The sequence below is a fragment of the Micropterus salmoides genome, unplaced genomic scaffold, assembly GCF_014851395.1.
Source record: "Micropterus salmoides isolate LMB-PRFRI ecotype aquatic unplaced genomic scaffold, ASM1485139v1 Ms_hic_scaffold_9, whole genome shotgun sequence".
Lineage (NCBI taxonomy): Eukaryota > Metazoa > Chordata > Actinopteri > Centrarchiformes > Centrarchidae > Micropterus > Micropterus salmoides.
In genome coordinates, this window is record NW_024044681.1 from 20,748,262 (window position 1) to 20,773,520 (window position 25,259).

The 25,259-nt window shown below is 42.8% G+C and overlaps 1 protein-coding gene and 1 non-coding gene across 3 annotated transcripts; one reads left to right on the top strand and one right to left on the bottom strand.

Moving 5' to 3' along the window:
* Positions 1–800: 800 nt before the first annotated feature.
* Positions 801–6,729, top strand: LOC119896102 (von Willebrand factor A domain-containing protein 7-like). 2 transcript variants are annotated; one of them, XM_038709581.1, is made up of 7 exons: positions 801–871; positions 1,441–1,635; positions 1,758–2,027; positions 2,291–2,384; positions 2,531–2,650; positions 5,353–5,539; positions 5,634–6,729. In XM_038709581.1, the coding sequence occupies exons 2-7, from the start codon at positions 1,453–1,455 to the stop codon at positions 5,722–5,724; spliced, it is 945 nt and encodes a 314-aa protein (XP_038565509.1). In that variant the 5' UTR covers positions 801–871; positions 1,441–1,452; the 3' UTR covers positions 5,725–6,729. The 2 variants fall into 2 exon arrangements, with proteins under 2 accessions (XP_038565509.1, XP_038565510.1); XM_038709582.1 differs by having other exon boundaries at positions 816–871; positions 1,445–1,635.
* Positions 6,730–6,749: 20 nt separating this feature from the next.
* Positions 6,750–6,828, bottom strand: LOC119896237. The gene has a single exon (XR_005443196.1). It is a non-coding gene; the product is annotated as a small nucleolar RNA SNORD65 (small nucleolar RNA).
* Positions 6,829–25,259: the final 18,431 nt, after the last annotated feature.

Sequence of the window (25,259 nt, forward strand, 5' to 3'; positions counted from 1 at the left end):
AGATGGCAACTTAACTGTAACTATTCTGTGATTAGGGAATAGCTCTCGCACCTTCTTATGGGAAGATAGCAAAATAATGTTTTCTTTTAAAGACTGTGAACAATTAATCAAAATATTATCCAAATCGCAACATGGCTAAGTGCAAAATCCAAATTGCAGAAGCAGCAATTTTTTAATAAAGGTAAAATATGTTGCAACATACAATTTAAACAAAGCATTGTGGTGCTACAGAGATCTGTAGAGATAGGAGATAAGAATCTCCTACCATGTTCCATAACACATTATAACTCTGCCTTGTTATGAATACACTTTACTCACCATTTACAATTAGTGATATAAAATGGAATAATAGCTTATAGTAATGTTTAATGTTATATAGCATGTCTTTGTTTGCTTTAAGTAAAGTGTTAAAATATCTATCACTGTATAATATATTACAGGTGGACATAATACCATATGAACTAATTATAAGACCTTATAACACGTAATTGTTTGCTTTAAGTAAAGTGACACGCATTTTGCAGGAAAACAACTTTTATTTATGTTTCTTCACTTCATGAACAATCTGTATGAATTTTGAACATTTTGCAGTTTAGCACAAAAACACAACATAATTACATCAAGAAAACTCATTGCCAAATCTTTTTATCATTTTTATTCTTTTTTTAGTGAAAATAAATTGCCAAAATAACCATTCTCAATAAAATTGTGACTCATATTGAAAATGAAAATGAAAGAATTCAAAACGACTTGTTTTTTTGCCACAGTAACAGGTCAAACAGGTAAAGACAGTAGTACCCTTGACATGGAGCATTATAAAAGACATTGCCACAATAGATAGACAGTCTACAAGGCGACATCAAGACCAAAGGTACAGTATAGTAATATCTGATTATTATTGGTAATGTTAAATAAAACAAACAATTTGACACAAGTCACATTTTTGTATTTTTATAAACTCATCATCTAATTTAATGTTATGACAGTTGTTGTGTCTACATTACAAAGTCATTTTGAAAAGTATTTTTATTATTTAGTTTCAAAACAATTAAGTGACTGTTTCAGTGATGTTCATTCAAAATGTATAATAAGTGTTTTGAATGCTTATAAAATGACAAGGGCTTCTCTTTAGTTGTCCTTTCAACTTTCAATGTCATTTGACCAGAAAACTAGATACATTTTTACGTGCATTTAAAATGATGGTATGAAATCAGGAGAGCTGCAGTGTCTGTAATTACAAAATGTTGTGTTAATGTGAAATAATGAGTTGTTGTAGGTGTGAGGTGTGAGATTCTCTAAAGCCTAGTTCACACTACACGATTTTTAGCCCGATTTGCCATTCTTTCATCCATATTCTTCTGTGTTAATTTTGACATTAGTACAAATTGACACCAGTAAAATAATCTTTTTTTTTTTTATAATTTCTGCTGTGTCTGTCAGGCAGGTTGTGCAATGATGTCTGGGTTGGCTGCTCTGTGTCTCCTGCTCCTGCAGACTGGAATTTTGGGGTTTAATATCGTATTTGATGGAAACTCTCTGAGTCATCAGGAAATCACTCAGATAGCGATCTTAAAAACCACCGTGCAGGTGTGCCAAGCTCTGGCCTTGGCTGAGGGCAAAAACTTCACTTTTCCTGTAAGGATGAAATTCAACCAAATTATATTGACTATTTCACCAGAGCCTGTATTATTAATAAATGTGATGTGCCACTACAATAATGTGTGTGTGTGTGTGTGTGTGTGTGTGTGTGTGTGTAGCCGCAGCCTTTTACCGCTGAGTCTGTCGCTGATGCCTGTCAAGCAAATTCATCCAACAGCTTCATCCAAACAATCAATTTAATCCAAGACAACAATCGAAATGTAGACATTGAGCATTTGTCTGACCCACCCTATCACTTTGACCGTGAGAAATTTTCTGAGGGAAGAAAAATCATTACAGATGGATTATCAGCTGTGAAGGCCAGCAACAAGTTACAGAACTTTGAGGCAGCAAGAGAACAACTGGGTGCAATCTTACACACTTTACAGGTACTTTCTACTCGTTTTGTTTCCATTTTAAGTTTCTCACACAAATGTTAATCAGGTGCAGCAGTGTTATGCCATTAGTCAGTGTGCAAATGTATCAAAACTGTATGCAATGCCATTTGTTTTAGTTTTACAACCGCCCACCAAATCTTTAAAAGAGCTTAGTGAAGAGTTTTGAAAAAAGAATGTTGGTACTAAAAGATAATGAGAGATGCTGTTTTTGACATGTTGTAAATATGTAACTTGTCTTCCTTTTTCAATAATAGGATTTCTACAGTCATAGTAACTGGGTGGAAATGGAAAACACACTCCCAAACTCCAATCTGATCAGATCAGACACCAGCATCGGTAACATTGCAGGTAATAGTTCATGTGACGTCAGTGTGTTTGTCTGTCTTACCAAAACGAAAAAATACAGAGATGAAGAGAGATTTGATGTGATTAGAGAGATCATTTTACTAAACTAAACACTGATAAAATATCTTGAAAATTTTCTTTCCCCATAGCTGAAAGCAGAGCAACCTGTCGCAACTGTAATGGAGACGACTGCACAAACAACATTTTGGAGGACATCCTGCAGGAAAAGATACTTATCTCTGGATATACTGGTGTTTCCAAACCAATCGGTAAATTACCCACCTTTCTGCATACCTAAAGAATTGTGTTTAAATTAGAGTACAAATGCCATTTATAAAATTGAGGCTCAAATGCCACAGCTCCATAGAAACAAATATCTGTAACAAAATGCACCCAATAGCACTGTCATCTCAATATGTGAAGAAACGACAGCTATGGTCAATGGTGGCTCCCAAGTTTGATGCTGAACTAATGACACACCAGCTGTGTCTCAATTCATGTGGAAAAAGTACTCAATTTTTATACTTCAGTAAAAGTACAGATACCACACTAAAATGTTACTCAGGTAAAAGTGAAAAAGTACCTGGTTTTAAAAGTACTTAAAGTAAAAAGTATAACTATTGATCTTACATAAAGCAACCTATCTTCTTAAATTCACTGAATACAGGTTTGAATACAGCATTGTAAGTTACACAATCACAATAAGGAAAACTGAGTCGCAAGCGGACAAGTGAATAATTCTACTGTGTGGAGGATTAGCCTGCGTTTTTTCTCTGCTGATATGTTTGTAACCCCTTCAGACCGTCTGACAGACACATAACCCAGTTTGGGACTGTATGTTAGGATGAGACAAGCAGGTGGAAATCGAAACTAACTGAAAACACTTGTAATCAGGCAGAAATCTCACCACAAATCCACAAAGATGTTAACGTCAGGACCTCCAAGAAAGTGCAGTTTCCAGTCCCAGAGCAAGTTTTTAGATGTTTATATTGCAAAACCCTTTCCAGTTATGTCACCACTCAAGTCAAAAACTGGCTAATCCTGACCTCCCTCGGGCCCTAAGCTAAATTCTGCTATGGGGCCCTACTACCTGACTTGTGAGTGATGTAAACAATTTGCCATTGCTGCACAGTCATACCTGACACTGCAGTGCTCTCACTACAATCCTCCCTCTTTTCATACAGTCTGTTTCTGTAATAAACCTGAGGGTCTGTGCTAAGGCTTGGCTGGCTGATGCTGGATGTGGATCCACTGTGCTAGTACTGACTGACGATCCAGCATCTACTCTACTGACAAACTTAAGAATAGCCCCTGTAAATTATAGATAACAGTGCTTGCTCCACTCCTTGAAGGAGCATAAGAATGCATTGGAGTAATTATGCTTATTGTTGCAACAATTTGAAATTCTCAAGTAAAGTACAAATCTGGAAAATTCTGTTCTTAGATTTATTCTTGAACTTAGTCTTAAGATCATTTCTGATTGTGTGCTTTGATTCATAGCAGATAGGATACTGAGCATTCAAATTGATTCTCTTATGTTTAAGGAGTCGACTTACCCCTCATTTTTTGGAAAGTCATATTTTGAAAATAGTTTATTTTAGATCCAAAGGGATTATTCCCAGGGATGCACCACATATTGAAATATATGTACATACATCACTGTCATGTCCTCACTGAAATGCCTCAAGTATAAAGTGGCTCAAATCACCCCTGCTCTCCTACTTCTTTCTAATTCGACACACTATAGAACATTGCATGCTATTTTCAATTCCTCACACCTTTAATGGATTATTCCTATTACATTGATAATTGTTATGGGTGGTGTGGGGACAGAGAGGACCCAAATGCAACGTCCAGCTTTAACAGGTTTTATTGGGAAAAGGGGGTGAGGGACTGGAGTCAAGGGAGAGGTGGATGCCGGGGAAACACAAGTACGGGGAACCGAGGAGACTGGGACCAGAGGGCCGGGGAACACTGGGAGAGAGAGAGAGCACACACAGGGGAGGAGACACAGGGAGGCAGGCAGAGAACAGAGAAAACCAAGGAAAAAGCAGAATAACGATGAAAGGAGAAAAAGCCAGGACACTCACCGTCAGCTGGGCTGCCACCACAACAGATAATGAAGCTAATGCAAAGTTCAACACAGGTTTGGATGCATATCCAAACTGCAATACCCCTACAAAACCAGCACGTCAAGTCTAGACTTTGCTCAAAGATTAGACCACTACCACATCAAAGTAAGGTTTTACTAGTTAAACATGATTTTCTGCATGAGTCATTCTTAGGTTCAAAAATGGTCGAAAGTCAGTTTTATAAATGAGACCCCTTGTTCACTCGCACTGTTCTCATTGCGTAATTTTAGGCTACAGCAACAGATTTTTTCTGAGAACTCACTGGACACTACCCGCTCAGTACCAAACAGCGGACAGACAAAGGGAGAGACTAGTTGGTGAACATAGTGGAGCATTTAACAGCTAAAGAGCCAAATACTTGACTCTGGAGTTGGTGGAGACCAAATACTGTGCTAAGAGAGTTCACATTTGACAGCACCAAATGACTGAAAATGATTTAATTTCTTCCAGTGTGAGCATCTACTGTATGTCCTTTGTGCAATGCATTATGGTAGAAACGTGACCACAAAAAACACAATATGAATTTGGGACACAGCTCTAAAAATGTTTTTCAACTATTGATGATGCCAAGAGATCACCAAAGTATTCATCAGATTTCATCCTCTGGGAACTATGAATGTCTGTACAAAATGATAGTGCAAGTTGTGAAGATGTTTCAGTCAAGACCAAAGTGATGGGCCCACCAGCAGACTAACTTTGTGGTCTCTAGAGCCATGCTGCTAGTGTGCTTAAAACACAGATTGAAAGAGAAGACTGTGAAAAGCAGTGTGGTAGTCTCTAAAGATGATGAAGATGTAAAGCTGTATGACACACTTGGTTCTGTTTCTAATGCTGAACAGGAAAATGCAGCCATGGAGGTAAATTTGATACATCAAGTACAATTGAGCCTAAAGGTGGGATCAACAAAGACACGTTAAGCTCGAACCATGGACATCTCCACATTACAGCAGCAGATTTGGCGATAGCTGCAACCAGTGAGCTACTAGAGGACGTTCGAAAGGCTGCTGGTGACCGAGTATTCCTACAGTATGTAACCCCCATTCTGCATGTTTCAGTTACACTACTGTAAGAAGACAAAGGGATTTAATCTCTATTTTATATGTCTCTCTCCATTCCTTAGGATGATAGGAATCTCCAAAGGCTCCAGTAACGCTCTTTGTATGTTGTTGTTTTGGTTTATGGTGTGTGTATGTGCATACTTAACACTGTAGCTGAGCTGATTTGTTTAAGCTGTTCTGTGTATATAACGAGAGCAATGTAATCAAATTCCTCATATGTGTGCACATACTCTGCCATTACAGCTGATTCAGATTCTTAGGTCTTGATTGAAATAAAGCATGAGTGATGACGTTAAAGCAGTGAGGACTGTCACTTCCTGAATAATCAACAATAAAGTGGGAACATCATAGGTATCATTTACCCTGGGTCCCCACCACTTTCTGAAATGGCTGGTTTTATTCCCACCACTTTTTCAAAGCCTTTGCTAAACGTTTTCTGAAAATTTGCTTGAAACAAGAAATGTTAAATAACGAATAAAAATTCTATGAGAAAGGTTTAGTTGCACAATAGGAAAACATGAAATGCAATATAAATATAGAAGAAACAGATCTGCCTTGTCCAAAAAAAGTCACTTCTGAATTGTCACTGGCCACATGAATTTTGTTTCCCTTCATATAAATAAAGACATTCCCACCATAAATTGGTGCAGAAAATATCTCTAGAATGCAGGAAATTAAGCCTTCAATTCTCAAAATCTTCTGGGGGAGGAGCCCCAGACCCCTCAATCAAACAGCCTATTTCATCAATGAATATTTCTTCTAAATAGCATTGGAGTATCTTGTTGTCTTGGTGTTGTGACTCCAATATTGTGCATTATCACTTCTCGTGGACTAAGCGTTTCGTTACATGCCTAATATGAGCTCTTAAATGTCCCCACCACTTTTCAACACAAAGTGAGGCCCTTGGGGAACATAAAATGAGGCCTCTGTTTACATTCTTGTACCTTTCCCTGATCTAGGCAGGACCTTAACGACCCAAACTGGACTGGTCTAAGTTTTTGTCCTCTGAAGTGAAGTAAAAGGGATGTTTGTGCCTTCAAATGTATAATTTGTTCTTCATCTACTTGCCTGCAAAACTGTAACTAACTCAATATAATAATCCAGTGTGTGCTGTCATGTGTATTATACTGACGAATAAAATAATTTCTTCCTCCTGAACCCCAGATTGTGTATCTCATGTTCAGAAAACTGAGCAATGAACCACTGAACAATCTGCTGCTAATTCCAGCTAATTGGGTGTGAATGCTGCAAGCATTTGCATCCTATGTTGTTGCTAACCTTTATTATTATTCTTCCGTCACGTTTTTTTCATGCGCTAACTAGTCCCACAGCTTTTGACGTAGAAATGGGGTGCTATTACTTTTGTCATAGATACCTTGAATATTTTCCAAATTATTCAAGGTTTTCCAGGAAAATTCTCCCATTGTAAGTGAATGGAGAGACTGTCAAAATCCTCCTCATACCTACTCCACTTTGAAAGCTCACCAGTTCAGCATACTTTCAGCTACAGACTTGATTTAAACTGTAAATTGGTTCACGGTCGCTGTCGAAGTTTTATGGTTTTTTGTGCTCTTTTCTGAGTTTATAATGGGTGTGTATTGCGTGAGTTCGAGTGGTTGACATCATCACTACAGTGTAGCAGGCTTGCAAAATCTTCTTAGATTTTCTTTTTAACTCGCTGGCTTGACCACAATTTTAACTCTATAAGCATACTATATACTAGAAATGTAGGTATTTTTGTTGTGGTTCCTCACATGTGCTTATTAAATCCCTCGGACTTATAGATTTGTCTCTGTGTCCTTCCAAAGGACAAGAGTGACAGAAAATCCTCCATAGGCTTCAATAGTAAATTCTCAACATTTCTTGACCAGAGCAGAACGTACCAGTTTTTCAACTCGCCGAAGTGGTCCCTTTTTTCAACTTTATCCACACAAAAAATATATCCTGTTGTTCAGAAATGCCTTCTGCCGCTCCCGGTCAAGTCATTTTGTCGATGCGACCTATAGTTTAGTCTCTGAGGTGGTTTGTTTGAGGCAAAGTCTCAGAGAAAGTTTCCTATCTGTCTATATAGGATAGCTGGTTGCCCAGGTGATGTTAATAAGCAGAGAGAGATCAAAGGGAGACGCACACTCACACACATTCTCTCTCTCACGCATACATACTTGGTCCTGTGTTCCGATTGGTGGACAGACGTTAAGCTATTTCTTGAATTAAGTCAAGTGTACTGCATCCAGAGTACTGCATCTGCTACTACAACAACTACTACTGCACTAATTACTACTACTACTACTTGGTACTACAACTAACACACACAGAGAGACACAAACAGACACACACACACACACACACTGTTCCCTTCATTGGAAACAGTTGGGTCTCTGTGTCTCACAGTGTCACAGTCTTATAGTCCACCTGTCTCTCTCACAGTCCGTCTCACAGTCTTATAGTCCACCTCTCTCTCTGACTCACAGTCCGTCTCACAGTCTTATAGTCCACCTGTGTCTCTGTCTCACAGTCCCTCTCACAGTCTTATATTCCACCTCTCTATCTGTCTCACAGTCCCTCTCACAGTCTTATATTCCACCTCTCTATCTGTCTCACAGTCCCTCTCACAGTCTTATAGTCCACCTGTGTCTCTTTCTCACAGTCAGTCTTACAGTCTTTTAGTCCACCTTTCTCTCTGTCTCACAGTCAGTCTCACAGTCTTATTGTCCACCTGTCTCGCAGTCCATCTCAATCTTTTAATCCACCTTTCTCTCTGTTTCACAGTCTGTCTCACAGTCTGTCTCAGTCTCATTGTCCACCTGTCTCTCTGTCACACAGTGCACATGTATGCATAACAGTGCGCACGCACACACACACACACACACACACACACACACACATACACACACATACACACACATTAAAGGAGACTTATTAGGCTTCTTATATTTTCTGTCTTATGTAACTCTAACAACTGGCAACTCCTATGCTTAGCCTGTCTCGGCTGCTGAGCGGCATAATCATCCTGCTTCAGGATCTCGGCCAATCAGAACACAGTGGGCTGCTTGTTTAAGAGAGAGGCTGAAATGAGAGCTTGCATGAAGTTTAGCAATTCAGTTTAGCATTAGCATCCAACAGCCAGCATTCACACTGCAATTTCTCCAGAAATTGTACTGTCTAGTTAATTTTGGATTTCATCACAACAATGGAGGACAGTCAAAATCACTTGACTGCAGACTTTGGGACCAGACTGGCAGAATGGTACCTCAAAAGCAAATGTTGAAAATGAGAATAGACAAAGATCTTTTTAAACCAATCTTCCTCAAGTATAGCTTTAAAGCTGATGATACACGGGGCAACTTTTTGAGCAATGTTGCTGGGCAATCTTGCTAGTGGCAAGTCTGACTATGTTTTGAACGGATAGTGGCGGTGCTGTGCGGGTGGAGGAGTGGTGCACTGTAAAAACTGAGACTAGGGTTAATTAATATTTAGTAAATAAATATTAGTAACCTATACATAATAAAAAATACTATGTTCAGTTTGGAATCATGTTGAGCTGAATTCAACAAATTTTTATTATTTATTAATTACATTTTACTCAATTTAGTTTGAATAAAATCAATTATGAATCACTAAGTAGAATTTAATTATATTTAATCAGGAAAGTCAAAGATGCAGAAAATGTATTAATTTTACTCATTTGGAGGTCTTTGGTTTTAATCATCTTACACTTCCACCCAAGCTGCTTTGCACCACATGGACATCGTCATCTGCCACATTTGTCAGGGACCACCATCTTCTCAAAGGTAAGACATGTTTCATTCGGTTTAATTATTGTTAGTTAATGAAAATTGTATAACCAAGCTGCTGTAACAGGTTGCAGCTGAACATGCTTTACTGCAGGTTACTAAACATTCCAACTGTAGTATGAACAATCCAGTTGCTGATCGTGTGTTTGGAAGCGGGGAGCCCAGCCTTGGGGGACCCGAAACACACCAGCAACTGGTCTGCTTTCCTCCACCGGGAAGACCTCAGAGTGTAAATACTCAGTGCTCTGACAGGGCAGAGCAGATGAAGTCTCCCGTCCTCCGCTGTCATATGAGGTGGGGGATGAAACGCCTGCAGCACCGTGACCCCGGGCCAACCTGGATGGGACCTTAGGGACATAGTCCGGACAGGGGTGCAGGATGGCTCTGACCCTCCCCGGGGCAAACTCCAGGCATTGCGGAGAAACCGAAAGTGCCTGGAGATCCCCCACCCTCCTCAGAGAGGTGATAGCGAGGAGAAAGGCCATCTTAAGGGTCAGGTGCTTGGCCTCAGCCGACTCCAGGGGTTCGAAGGGGGCCTTAGTCAGCGCTTCAAGAACCACTGCCAGGTCCCAGGTGGGAAGCCTGGACCGAGTCACGGGTCTCATCCTCCGGGCTCCACGGAGGAAGCGCACGACCAGTGGAAGCTTCCCCAGAGGCCCATCCCTCAGAGGGGTGTGGAACGCCGCCACGGCAGCCACATATACCTTGAGTGTGGATGGGGAAAGGCCAGCAGAGAAACGGTCCTGGAGGAACTCCAGTACCATAGTCACCGGGCAGGTAACTGGGTCCACCGCTCGTTCTCTGCACCAGGCGGCAAACACATTCCACTTTAGGCCGTACATTCTTCTCGTGGATGGGGCTCTGGAGCTAAGCAGCGTCTCGACTGTTCCTGCTGTGAGGCCCGCCTCCAGGAACTGGGCCCCCTCAGGGGCCAGACCCACAGTCTCCATAGGGCGGGGCAAGGGTGAAAGACCTGGCCCTGCGCCTGAGACAGCAGATCCTTCCTCAGAGGGACCTGCCATGGTCCACGTCTATGGGGCCGAACTCTTCGCACAATAACTCCACCACCTCGGGGTGGAGTCTCCATTCCCCGGGTCTCAGCCCCTGTCTCAACAGCAGGTCTGCTCCTTGATTCTGGGTCCCAGGGATGTACATCGCTCTGAGGGACAGCAGTCTCTGCTGGGACCACAGGAGGATCCGATGCGCCAGCTTGCATAATGGGTGCGAGCGCAGACCCCCCTGGTGATTCAAATAGGCCACCACCGCCGTGTTGTCGGTCCTGACAAGGACGTGGCGACTGCGGAGAGCGGGCAGAAAACTCCTCAGAGCTCTGAAAACCGGCAACATTTCCAGGCAATTTATGTGCCAAGAGAAATTATGCTCCTGCCAGGAGTATCTCGCGAAGCGGCCGTCCATGACCGCGCCCCATCCTATGAGTGAGCCGTCTGTCGAAATAATTGTCCGGCGACATGACGCTCCCAACACGGGCCCTTGGGACAGGAACTGGGACGACGGCATCAACCGCCTCGCCAAACAGGCCAGAAGTCGCGATCGGTGCGTCGAGGAGAAAGGTCTTCTCTTTGGTTGAGGTTGAGCCATAGGTGCCGTTCCGTGGCTACCAGAGCTGACATGGAGCGACCAATAGCGCGGGCCGTCTCCTTTGTGACTCTTAGTGACAAGTCTGTAGCTCGGCGGAGCTCAGCAACATCCTCCTCAGAGGGGCCTGCTCCCGAGTCTATGTCCTTCAGCAGATCGGCCTGGTATGCCTGCAAAACCGCCATTGTGTGCAGGCTTGCACCAGCCCGGCCTGCCGCCATGTAAGCTTTGCCCACCAAAGCAGATGTCATACGACATAGCTTGGTAGGTAGCGCCGGCTCTTTGAGGGATGATGCATGACCAGGCGAAAGACCAGAGCATCCTCAGCCCGGGGCATCAACCCATAGCCAAACCCCTTGACTCCCGCTACGTCGCTGTAGACCCGGAGCGGGGGAGTAGTCAGACGAGCTGAGAAGGGCTTATCCCAGGACTTGCACAACTCATCATGCAAGTCTGGAAAAAACGGCAGAGAACGGTGCGGAGGCGGCGCACGGCGCTGCAGAAAGGGCTCATCCAGTTTGCTTGTAGCATGTGTCTCTGGTACATCCTGTGGCCAATCGAGCTGGAGCTTGCTCACTGCCCGCGTCACCACCTCTAGGAGTTCGTCATAGCTGGGTGCAGACTGATGACGCTCTGCTTTTCTCTCCCGGAAGTCTTCCTCCTCCATGATGCTAAGCACGTCTAGCTCCTCAGAGCCAGATAGCTGTAGCCTCTCCTGGCTCATACCTCAAGCGGGAGAAACCGCGAAGCGGGCTCCCGAACGAGACCGACGGTAGTCGGAGTCAGCAGACGAGACATGAGAAGCCTCAGCAATCCCGATGCCGTCAGAGATGTCGCGCTGGGAGCCCCATGACCGAAGCCGCCGCGCCACCTCAGCGACCGCCGGGCCTGATCCACGGGGAAAGCGCATCCTGCCGTCTTGGGAGAAGAGAGCCGCACGGGACCTCAGCACCCTCAGGGGCAGGGCCTCGCAATGGCCGCAAGCAGCCCCCTCAAGAGCTGCCTGGGCATGCAGCATCCCCAAACAGGAAACACACAGGGCATGAGTGTCACCCGCCGTGATGTAACGTGGGCACGGGAAAACACATCGCCTGAATTGATCACCAGCCATCTCTCTGTCTGCCATCCTTCCAGGTAAGAGTTGGGTACTTCTTGCTGTAGTCTTTCTAAAAATGCCAGAGTGCCTGCTGAATAGAAAATAGCTAATGTGTCCTGTGTGCCGGCGTGCTTATATACGCCTCCAGTTACACCATCACACACTACCGTTCTAGCAACGCCAATAGGATTGGAGTAGTTTCATTCATGTTTCAGCCCTGCCACGCCCAGAGGCATTCCCATAGTGTCGTCACCGACGCAGTTCGAGTTCCCTCGAAGGGGAACCTCTTCCACTCTGAGGGCAGAACCATGCGGTTGAGGCTACAGGCTATCCTACTCAAGGTACCCTCCAATGACTATTATGTTTTCTAATGTCTTATTTTGTAATCAAATGTGCAACTCAGCTCTGTGTACTTATTGCTTAAAAGAATAGGTCGACATTTTGGGTATTACGTTTATTTGCATTTTCAGAAGATTGTCTGGCACTGTCCAAAGGAACACAAAATGTGCCTACCAGCACATGTAAAGCTCACAGATTAACATGTTATGTCTTGTTTGTTTAATTCATACAAAAGACAGGGTGTAAAATGTTGTGATTTTATGGGGGTGTATGTGCTATCCACTATTTCTTAGCTGGGACCAACACATTCCTGGTAATGGCAGTGTTTCATTACAATGGTCCATGAGACAGCACATCAAGGATTCACGTTTTAGGACAGTGGATGATTTTTACACCATGAACTTGAAATATGTTTGTCTGTAATTTTAGGCTCCAAACAATCCTATGACCTGATCAACTGTTTATTTTGTTATTGTTTGTAATTGTTATTCAGTGTCTGATGGTGTACCTTGGGTAATCTAAAAAGAAGGCGATCTCGTTCTCATCTCTAGGGCTGGAAACTGAACTTTGATACTTTTATTGCACTGACCAAATTGTTTAGATACTTTCGAGTATTGAAAAGTGCCTTGTCATTTAGTGCCAAATTTGTAATCTAACGAGTAAACCTCATCGGTGTCAGTGAGCCAATAAGCATGCAGAATGCTTGTACCAAGATATTTTCTGGTTTCTTTACTCCTTTATGAACGTAAACTGAATATCTTTGTATTGTGGACAAGGAATGCACAAAGTTGACATTTGAGGGCATTACCTTTAGGCTATGGGAACCATTATCAAAGTCAAAGTATTCCCTTCTTCCCAAGAAATGCAATACTAATAGCTCTATTTTATATTTATATAATTTTATATATTTATAATTTGGCCCTTAAGGTTACCAGCCAAAAGTTTCTTCCTTAGAGCTATTCACAAAGGTGCTGAGAGGCACTTTTACAAAGAGATGAGGCAACTTATAAAATAAGTGAAGGAGCAGAGTTGATGCTGATGTTGTGGATGACTTCAAGCTTCAGGAATGAGCTTATAGTGACATAGAGATTGGTTTACAGGTGCCAGCCTGTGTTAATGATTGTAGAAAAAGCTATTCACCAATTCACAAGTTCTAAGAAGAAATTAGCAATGGTTTGTTTGTGAGCTGAATTATTAATTTTAAATGTACCTGGCATGAAAATATTCTTCTGCAAGTGCATTATCTCAGATTTCTTTTCCCAAAGTGTTAGAAGCAATTTGGGAGTTGTTCAATTAGGACATTCTACTTTGGTTGTACAGTCTTAAATACACAATGTTCATGCTATTTCAGGATGCTGATGAAGACAATGTGTCACAGGACCTTATTCTACAAAGGATGAAAATCATCAAGACTACTACGTCAGACGATCCTGACGACATTGATATCATGGTAGAGGGCGGGAAAGTTCTGGCTGCTCTGGGCTTGCTCCATGGTCGTTGGCTTGGCATATGCAGTTAATCTTGCCTGTCCCAAGGAACTCAGGTACACGCTTGAAGTCTTCCAGAAACTCCTCCTCAAGCTGGATTATTTAAAACTGTCCCCAGGAGTGAACAGCCTCAAGAATAAGCTACTGTACTAGCTTAAGAAATGGGACCCTCACAGAATGAAATGGAACTATTAAGTCACTGTCAAAACTGTCACGTGATGACCCACTCACTGTGAAGTACCTACAAACTGTTACTGAAGGAGAAATTCTCTGAGTAATATTTGATGACCGAGTTGAGGTGTTGGTTCTTCTATCAGGAATCCCGCCCACTGTGGAGGAGCTGCAACTTGTTGTAAAGGAGGCCTATTGAATTTCTGAGTTCAGTTTTCAGTATTTTGATTTGGAATTAGGAGATTACTTTACTCTTCATAAAAGTGACCAAAGTAAACATAAAGAGTTTTATTTTGTCATTTTGCACTTGTAAAATAAACACTGAACAAATGGAAACATTTCAGATATAAATGTTTAGAAAAGGCTGCACAAATAAATGTTTAACTGCTGTTCTTTTCATGCATGGTGATCTGTTGAGTAAACTGTGGCAGCAAGAATGCGTCATATTGAGTAGATTACACATGACAAAGTGACATTCAATATAATTGAATACATTTGTGCTACAGTGTGCTAAAATATGAGTTGATCTGATTTATTTTATTTAGTAAATTCAAATCAATTTCAGTCAGATAATTAGTCATCTAAATCAATTACCACCAAATATTTAGTAAATCTAAATTACTTTTGTCTGGAAACTTAGTAAATATAAATAAATTTTTTTGCGAAATTGATTTGGGTTTACTAAATATTTTTTAGCTATATAACACATTAGTTGCTATTAATAAATCCAACAAATTCCAAAAAAAAACCTGTTGTTTTTATTAACATCTACTTATATTTTTTGTTTAAATTTAGTTAATTTATTTAATACTTTTTAATCAAATTTGTAGTACTTAAAATATATTCAATTAAATTACGTGTCACTTTGTTGCCATCATTTTTTTTAGTAACCAGTGGTCGCATTTCTTACGGTGTGGGGGAAGGGGATTACGGTAGTAATCTTTACTCATTACCACTGATGGCAACGTTGCCCTGCACGATTTCTCTAAAAGTTGCTCTGTGTATCATCAGCTTAAGAGACTCAGAAAAGTGGATTATAAACACAAAGCAAGTCTCTCCTGACTTTTTAACTAATAGCATATTCATAATGGCAGCAAAGAGTAAATTTTTTTCCAAAATGTACAGCGTTTCTTAACGCCACAGGTTGAAATAAAATAAATAAAGCAAGTCACTCCCAAATGTTTTTCTGCACATGCAATTCTAAGAGCAGTATTCAGTGTTTTTTACAAAACATAATAAGTTAAGTATGTTACAGGCCCCAGGCGCAGGGCGTGTGGACAGATAATAAAACGTGTAAAACAGGAGAAATGAACAACACTGGAAACTTGCTGCCATTAGTCTACTAAATAACAATAAGTTAACAACATGTATCTATCAAAAAAAAAAAACACAGATTCATACACAAATATGATAAATAATCCACCTACTCATCATACCTTTGTTCAACCCATTAGAAGGGAAAGTGAACCTATCACATCAACAGGGAAAATAAACCTTTCCTATATTATCAGGGAGTGTAAACCTTTAACATACTGACTGGGAATGTAAACCTTTTTTTTATATTAACAGGCTAAATAAACCGTTTATCACAATAGATCTGTACTAACTGACAAAGACATTGCTTTCCTCAAATTAACGGTTTATAACATTCCAGGCAAGATAATGACATTTAATAAATATGGATGACCTTTAACCAACACAAAACCTATTTTTATAAACAAAATACAAATAAAACATTTTAATAGTATAGTATAGATCCTAATGTTAACCATTTTATTCTTTTAGAGGCCAACAACAGAACTTTAAATACATGTTCGAGAAGTTTTGAGGTGAGAAATCAACTTCGTAGATGTCGAATATCGGCAGTCTGACGAAAATTGACGGCAAATCGAAAATGTGTTCAAACGTTTTCATAGTTGACAAGTGCCAATATCTTTTTATATACAGTCGGTCAATATATAGCTGCAGTAATGTTAGCAGAGGCTGCACAGCAACAGAATGGAGGTTAGCCCTATGTGCTAGCGGCCGATGTGTGCCACTGTAGGGTTAACGTTAACCGGTTGACATGCATACAATCAATAACTTTGGGCACACACCCTGTGATGGTTAGGGTAAGAGGAATATACTTCGGTTAGCTCCCCCAGGTCCAGTCACACAGACCACTGCAGCCCAACACAGCAGACGTGTCCAGCAACCGCTGAACGATAGTGTTAATGTTCGTAACGCTATTCTATCATTAAATTCTCAGTAATGTTAGTAAAGTTCAGTAAAGTTTTAACCAACATCAAGATATATCTGGCTCGTGATGTACAGAATATTCTTGGTTTGTGAAACTTAAAATCACTTTGGAACAAATAAAATATACAACAACAGTATGAATTGAACATCGCTTTATTATTATCATTACGCTATTATAAATAAATTTTACAGTATTAATATACTATAATGATATTATATAATTATAGTATAAAGCAAATATTAATGCATAATGTACACTGATTGGTACGTTGACATTTATTGGCTCTTTTTTTAACGGCTCTGCATGGGCCGAACGGCCGAGATAAACATCATCGTGTTTTGTGCGCGGTGGCTTGTGGGACGAACCATATATGGAAGTTCAACTTCCGTCAACTTCCGTCACGTTTGTCTGGTTTGTCTCAAGGGGGTAAGCCACAGTTGAAACAGTGAAGCCGACCAAAGCCTGCACGGACGGTTCCATGTAGGCCCAAAAATGACATCAAAACCCTGTGACATCCCGTTGCACATGAGAGATGTAACAGTATTGCTTAGATTATAAACTTTCAGTGAATCTAAAACAGCTATTCGGCGATCAGTGACACTACGTTGGTGTTTGTCAGGTGAGCCTCGTAAGTGGGCGGATTTACAGTGACGATCTGAGTCAGTGAAACACACTGAGCCATGAAAGTTTTTGTTGGTGCAGCTCTGCAGCTACCAGAATTATGGTGTTTCTGCCGTTGCTTTACGTCATTAAACCACGATTATGCTGCGTGATCATGCGCAGTAGATGCTCGTGCCAACAGGAAGTAGCCCTGTAGTAGTATTTTATTGGTCCAAAACTGGCTTCACTGCTCTCCACTGAAATCAGCGGGGTGGTTTCGTCCAGTATTCTACTGTCTATGGTTTGTCTGCGGGCTGCAGCTGGACCCTTCTCCCCTACTGGGTCCGTGTACAGTCCTTGTATGTTTTGTTAGTTTGTTTTTTCGTTTGAACCATGAAACAAACAAACGGGAAAACCACCTTTTTTTTGATTTCTTTTTTTTTTTGTCATTTCAAACCAAAAACGAAGTTGCTGTTTTCCGTTTTTGGTTTCTGAATCCAAAAACAAAAAAATGACTAAACCAAATTCAAATAACAGTCCGATTTAGTTTTTTGAAATTCCTATTTTAATTTCTCTTTCTTTTGAAGATTAAGGCAGATGGGGGTGGTCTGGGTATCTCTGGATAATCCGTAATTCGTTTGTAATACTAAAATGAAAATACCATTTATCTGTTTTTTGTTTCAAAACGAAAAACCAAATTACTGTTTTCGGTGTCAGAATCAAAAAACAAAAAACCAATTAAAAACGGCCCGTTTTTCGTTTTTGGTGATTCATTTTATTGTTATTCCTTTTTGAACAAAGAATGATGAGAGTCTGTGAACTTCAGTCAATTCGTTTCTCGTTATAAACCAAAAACGGAAGACACGTGGTCTATTCCTTTTATGGATGCGAAAGCAATCGGTAAAACCTTCAAAATAAATGTAGCCCATGTACCTTGTAGTTAGAAAGGGGATTATAGAGTAAAACAGAACTAAAATAACGTTTTTAGTAGGTTATAAAGCTAAACTAAAACTGGGTGTGGAAAAAACACTTTAATTAACTGAAATAAAAATTAAAAATAATAAAATAATAACTCCGGCTGTTAGGGAGAATTAAACATTTGTAAGTGACCTGTAACTTCAGATTATGACAAGTGAACTAATGTTATATGTAGCTTAGGATCGCAGTTAGCCTATTTATTTAAGTTTATATTATTTAATTCCTATTTTAGTTTCTTAACATATTTATAGGCCTTCTTGCTATGTGGAAGCTCAACCAGCAGAGGTCACTCTGCCCCCTTCTGTGGCGCCAACAGATAATAAGCTTTTGACCTTTTGACTTGTGTTTATATCAAAGAGAAGGCTGGCACTGTTACCAAAGGAAGCTAATCACTGAATTTGACCTTTTGACTTGTGTTTATATCAAAGACTTCACCTGCATTCCAGCTTCAATGGTGCTATATCTGCTAAAAACGACTTGGGTTATGTATGTAACCCTTGTTCACCGAGAAGGGGAATTCGAACTGCGTCGGACACTATGGGAACGCCTCTGGGCGTGGCAGGGCTGAATTATGAATGAACCTACTCCAATCCTATTGGTGTTGCTAGAACGGTAGCGTGTGACGGCGTAACCGGAGGCGTATATAAGCACGCCGGCACACAGGACACATTAGCCCTTTTCACATTAGCAAGGCACTCCAGGCGGGGTGAGGTGTGGTGGACCGACGCAGTGTCTCGTTCCCCCTTCGAGGGAACTCAAAGTGCGTCGGTGACGACACTATGGGAACGAGATACCCACTTAGGCTGCGCCGAAACCCCGCCTGCCCCCAGCGTGCAACCTGAGGCACGACTAAGAGGACAGTGCACGGGTGCCGGGTGCAGAAGGAAGGTCCAGACTGTAAAACCGGATGAAAGTGTGAGGGGTGGCCCAGCCAGCCATGTCACACAAATCCTGGAGCAACGCCCCAGCGAGGAGGGCCCTAGAAGCCGCCGTGCCTCGGGTAGAGTGCGCCCTTACGGCCATAGGTCACGGCAAACCACGCACCTGATAGGCCAGGGAAATAGTCTGAACGATCCAGTTGCTGATGGTGTGTTTAGAAGCGGGGAGCTCAGCCTTGGGTGACCCGAAACATACCAGCAACTGGTCTGCTTTCCTCCACCGGGAAGACCTCAGAGTGTAAATACTCAGCGCTCTAACAGGGCAGAGCAGATGAAGTCTCCCGTCCTCCGCCGTCGCACGAGGTGGGGGATGAAACGCCTGCAGCACCGTGGACCCTGCCAAACTGGACGGAACCTTAGGGACATAGCCTGGACAAGGGTGCAGGATGGCCCTGACCCTCCCCGGGGCAAACTCCAGGCATCGAGGAGAAACCGAAAGTGCTTGGAGATCCTCCACCCTCCTTAGAGAGGTGATAGCGAGGAGAAAGGCGATCTTGAGGGTCATGTGCTTGGCCTCAGTCAACTCCAGGGGTTTGAAGGGGGCCTCAGCCAGCGCTTTGAGAACCACTGCCAGGTCCCTGGTGGGAACCATGGAACGAGTCAAGGGGCTCATCCTCTGGGCTCCACGGAAGCGCACGACCATCACTCAGAGGGGTGTGGAACGCTGCAATGGCAGCCACATACACCTTGAGCGTGGACGGGGAGAGGCCCGCAGAGAAATGGTGCTGGAGGAACTCCAGTATCATAATTACCGAGCAGGTAACTGGGTCCACCGCCCGTTCTCTACACCAGGTGGCGAACACATTTCACTTCAGGCCGTACATGCTTCTCATGGATTGGGCTCTAGAGGTGAGTAGTGTCTCGACCGCTCCTGCCGTTAGGCCCGCCTCCAGGAACTACGCCACTTCAGGGGCCAGACCATACAGCTACCACAGGGCGGGGTGTGGGTGAAGGATCCGGCCCTCCGCTTGGGACAGCAGGTCTTTCCTCAGAGGGACCTGCCAGGGCGGGCCCTCCAGGAGCGATATTAAATCCGAGAACCACACTCGTGCCGGCCAAACCGGGGCTACCAGTAGTAGGCTGACGCCGTCCTGACGGACCTGCTCCAGCACCCCCAGGGGCAGAGCGACTGGGAGAAAGGCATACAGACGCAGCCTCGGCAACGTCTGCACCATGGCATCCAGCCCTAGCGGGGCTGGGGGCGAGAGGGAGAACCACAGGGGACAGTGCGTAGTCTCTCGGGACGCGAATAAGTCCACGTCTATGGGGCCGAACCTTTCACATAATAACTCCACCACCTCGGGGTGGGGTCTCCATTCCCCGGGCCTCAGTCCCTGTCTCGACAGCAGGTCTGCTCCCTGATTATGGGTCCCAGGGACGTACATCGCTCTGAGGGACAGCAGTCTCTGCTGGGACCACAGGAGGATCTGATGTGCCAGTTACAGACATGTGCCTAGTGATTCAAATAGGCCACCACTGCCGTATTGTCGGTCCTGACAAGGACGTGGCGACCACGGAGGGCGGGCAGAAAACTCCTCAGAGCTCTGAATACCGCCAACATTTCCAGGCAATTTATGTGCCAGGAGAAATGATGCTCCTGCCAGGAGCCTCTCGCAAAGCGGCCGTCCATGACCGCGCCCCATCCCTTGAGTGAGGCGTCTATAGAAATAATTGTTCGGCGACAGATCGCTCCCAACACGGGCCCTGCTCGTAACCCGTATCAGACGGAGCGGATTTCCCCTCGGGGAGAATCCCTTGGATTTTAGCCACCACTGCATGGCTCTCATGTGCAGTAGTCCAGAAGGTATTATACTGGACGCTGCTGCCAGGAGACCCAACACCCTCTTTAAAGTGTTTTACAGTGATGGCGCGGCCTAACTACACTCTGGTCACTGAGGACAAAAAAAAAAAAATGGACAGGTGGGCCCGCATCGTCGTTGAGTCCCACACCACCTCTAGGAACGTAGTCCGCTGGGTGAGCGTCAGCATGCTCTTCTTCTTGTTGAGCCGCAGCCCCAAACGATGAAGGTGGGCGAGGACGACATCTCGATGCCGAACCGTTAACTCCCGAGACTGGGCCAGGATGAGCCAGTCATCGATGTAGTTCAGTATGCGGATGCCCTGGAGCCTCATTGGGGCCAGGGCTGCATCCATACATTTGGTGAATGTGCGGGGAGAGAGTGCTAGGCTGAATGGAAGAACCCGATATTGGTTCACCGCGCCCCAATAGAACCTGTAGAACCAGTAGAACCTGGCCTCTCTGACCACCGGGGAAATAAGTTCTATGGCCCCTTTTTCCAGCAGAGAGCGAACTTCCTGTCCCAACACCGGGCTCTGTCCTGTGTGCACCGCAGTCCAGACTAATTTTTGGTATAATTAACAAAGGCAGAAACCAGAAACAGGTCGTTTTTCTGTTTTTTCAGTTTTGGGCCCGAAACGAAATAACCAACATTCAGTTTGATTTTTTGTTTTTTTGTTTTTTTGTTTTTTAATCAAAAGCAAAAAACCAAATTCAGCACAATGTCTCGTATTCCTTTCTTACTGATAAAACAAATTTATCACTCAATATTTCCTTTCATTGGTGGGTGGGACTTCATCAACCCCCTGCTTCTGATTGGACAGTGTGCTCTATCAGTTTGTGCTTCGATCAGGCTGCTTTTCAGGCTGCTTTTCAAAATTAAGGTTCTCCCAAAGAATTTCCATTCCTGCTGTGGTTCTCCCTCTTTGCCTTAAGACGATACAATGTCTCCACAAAAATATACACTTAGATGACGGTTTATTAGTGAAAACTAATTAAACAATGCAATAAATCTGCCTTCATGATTAAGAGATTAACAGTTTGAGAGGTAGCGATTCAGCTGTATGATCAGTTTGGAGCATGTAGTTTGTGGTGCAAACTGTAATGAATTAAACAAAGGTGTTAATTTTAGCATCGCATATTAAGGCTTATCTTTTTATTTTAGTAAATACTGTGGACAGTAAAGTGTTCTCAATATTGTAAAGATCGATGGCATCGAACCGACAGCAAGCACACAAAGAGGATTTACAAAAATTGACCAGCAGGTGTCGCCCTGCAGCTCCCTCAGCTGTGATCACCTGGAGCCACTTAAGAAAACAGCTCCACTGAGTTCATCATAGTTTTATCTACTCAAGACTGCCGACATTTGAACAGAATTCTAAGTGTAAAGAGTAAAAAAGAAAAAAATATATAAATAAATAAAGGGGCTTTGCACCTTTGTAGCCATAGATCATCATTTAGCACAAGTAGCCTCTACCCATCAATACCGGTAGATGCAACCCAATAAAGACTAAATCGTATATTATATTATATCATATATCATCAAGCTCAGTTCTGGTTTTACTAGATTTGCAATTAAAACTAGAACGTCAAGGCACACCACCTCTTAATTGTAAATAATTGTAGCCTACGTTGTCATTTGTGTTTATTAAACTTGTACCTTGGTTGAATATGTAAGAGACCCGTTGTTAGGTCCCCAGCTTGTCTAGGGGTGTGGGACGAACAAAAGATAAATAACCGGGTGGGAAAAACCAAGGATGATTCTAAACATGCGCCAAGTTAATATATTTATTCTTAATCAAAACAAAAAGGCGTTTAATCAACAAAAAACGATCTCTGCCCACACAAGAGACGATGCAAATTATATAAAGTAACCAAACAACATACGATGCGACACAATAGGCCTCACAGACTCCGCTGCTCCCTCAGCACTGGGAAAGCACACACGGAGGTTGCCCGTCGCTCACCACACTTCCACTGATCGGGAATGCCGCCTCCACGGAGTCACCGACCTCACGGCGCGAGGAAAAGTTACCAGCGGCACTCCGACGGTCACATCCTACAAGTCACGAAGTAGATCACACAGTAAATCACACAGAATAATGCGAGCCCAAGGAAGGGTGAGTGATTGAGTGAGAAGTAAGACGTCACGTTCGAGACCACTCCACTGGCTCTGCTTATGTGGCCCACTAATCGCCACTAATCGGCCCCAGCTGTGAGCTCCACCCCACGTCACACTCAGCAGGTACAGGTACACACCTGCAAGAGAGAGACAGACACACCTACAGTAACGCACAGCCCACAGATCTCACGGGTCGTAACACCCGTTTACTGAGATGTGTCAGTCTGAGTTAATGATAAATGATCTGCGCCTTGATTTGGAACCAGGTGCGATCAACAAGTTCCCAGGCTCCTGTTATTGAAGCTGTTCCAACACCAACTGTAAAATGTGATCAAATATCTCCTCTGCTGCGAGGAAGAAGTCCCAGGGCCCAGTTTGAACGATCTAAGTAATCAGATTTACGTGCGCTTGCACCTTGGCGCATTGCTATCACAATAGCAGATGAATGGCGCAGTATAAAAACATCAAGTGACAGCGATATAAAAACTGTCTCATGAAGCCAGATGTTCCTCCGCAGCTCTGTGTTCATCGGTGAAGCAGACTGGAGTCTGTAAAAATGGTCTCGGTGTCCTTAAAAGTTAACATAGATCGAATTTTTGCTATATTTCTAAGTTCATAAAAACATGATTGAACAAACTTTGTGGTGTGCTGCTCGAAATTTAAATCACTATCAAACCAAACACCAAGGTTCTTTGCCACAGGCTTAATGTGATTTACTAGGGAACCAGCAGATGGCAGTATTTGATTTGCCATCTGCTGAGACCCAATGACCAGGTTTTCTGTTTTGTCTGAGTTCAGCTGGAGGAAATTATTTGACATCCATTTTTTAACTTCACAAAGGCAGTTGTTAAGTGAACTCAGCATTCCAGGGTCTGTGGATCTGACGGGCAAGTATATTTGTGTGTCATCAGCATAAATATGAAAAGAAATGCCATGTTTATGGATAATATGTCCAAGGGGAAGCAGATACAAGGAAAACAAAATGAAAAGAAGCAGATACAAGGAAAACAAAATGAAAAGACCGACCCCTGAGGCACACCATATTTAACTGGACAGAACGAAGAGACATAGTTGTTTACAGACACGCAAAACTTCCTATTTGACAGGTAGGATGAAAACCATTCTAGGGCAGTACCAGAGATCCCCACCCAGTGCCTCAGTCTGTCTAACATGATGTTGTGATCAATGGTGTCAAAAGCAGCGCTAAGGTCCAGGAGTACAAGGACTGAGCACATGCCTTCATCAGCAGACATTAACAGGTCATTGGTGACTTTAAGCAGGGCAGTCTCAGTGCTGTGGTACTTCCTAAAACCAGACTGAAACTTTTCAAATATTTTGTTATTTTCCAGGACAGTGAGCAGCTGTTTGGACACAATTCTTTCTAGAATCTTTGCAATAAAAGGCAGTTTTGAAATTGGTCTAAAATTATGTGGGAGGGAGGGATCTAAACCAGGTTTCTTTAAAAGTGGGTTCACGCAAGCCGTTTTAAAATAATCAGGGACACAACCAGTAGATAGGGAGCTGTTGAAAACAGAGATCAAATGGGGCCCAACAGAATCTATTACTTTCAGTAAAAACTTTGTAGGTATTACCATCAAGTGGGCTGGAGGACACTCATTTGTGATACTGTTTTAAAAGCCCAGACAGGCCGCGGGGGTAATAGAGGCTCTGATTGACACCACCTTATTGGTAAAATAAGATAAAAACAATTCACAGTCATCATTACTTCCAGCTGAGGCACAAGGAGGGATTGGGTTTACCAGCTGATCCACAGTCTTAAACAGAAACCTGGGATTGTGTTTATAAGTAGTAATGAGTTTAGAAAAATAGTGTGTTCTCGCATCCTTAACCATGTTATTGTAGTTAATTAATAAATCCTTCAGACTGAGGTAATGGACTTGGAGACTGGATATTTTCCATCTGTGCTCTGCTTTCCTGCATTCCCTTTTGAGGCTGCGAATGCTCATTTATCCAGGGTTGTTTACTAGCTTTAGACGTAGGCCTAACCTTTAGAGGAGCAGTAATATTTAGTGACGACAAGCAGATATGATTGAAGTGATCGACCAGATTATTGGTGTTGGAATCAGACAGGTGTTGGCTTTGGCTCTGAAAGAATGCGCAAAACTTTGAAACACTTTGTTCATTAAAGATGCGAGAACACACGGAGCTTGGTGAGGCGGCATGAGTAACAGGCGAATCGCAGCTAAAAACAATACATCTGTGGTCAGATATGGTCATGTCCACTAATTCCACAGAGGAAATGCTGACACCCAGGGTAAAAACCCAATGTAGTCCAGTGTATGAACACGGTTGGGTTTGCCCTTGGACATGTTGTTTGAAGTTAAAAGAAGTGGCCATATTTAAAAAGTCATTTCATATTCATCACAATGTACTTGATGACATTTTAAATTTTCCCTATACATGCTCACTAGCCCACCACCACGACCACTGACCCTCGGTTGACTAAAACAATCATATTGAGGCGGACACAGTTCAGCTAGCTGGCTATAGTCATTCATTTACAACCAGG

Excerpts from the sequence above, each read along its gene's own strand:
- LOC119896102 (XM_038709581.1), top strand. The coding sequence starts at position 1,453 with ATGATGTCTGGGTTGGCTGCTCTGTGTCTCCTGCTCCTGCAGACTGGA. Across the intron at positions 2,385-2,530 it reads CAGCATCGGTAACATTGCAG|CTGAAAGCAGAGCAACCTGT; the intron begins GTAATAGTTCAT and ends CTTTCCCCATAG. Across the intron at positions 5,540-5,633 it reads GGTGACCGAGTATTCCTACA|GATGATAGGAATCTCCAAAG; the intron begins GTATGTAACCCC and ends TCCATTCCTTAG.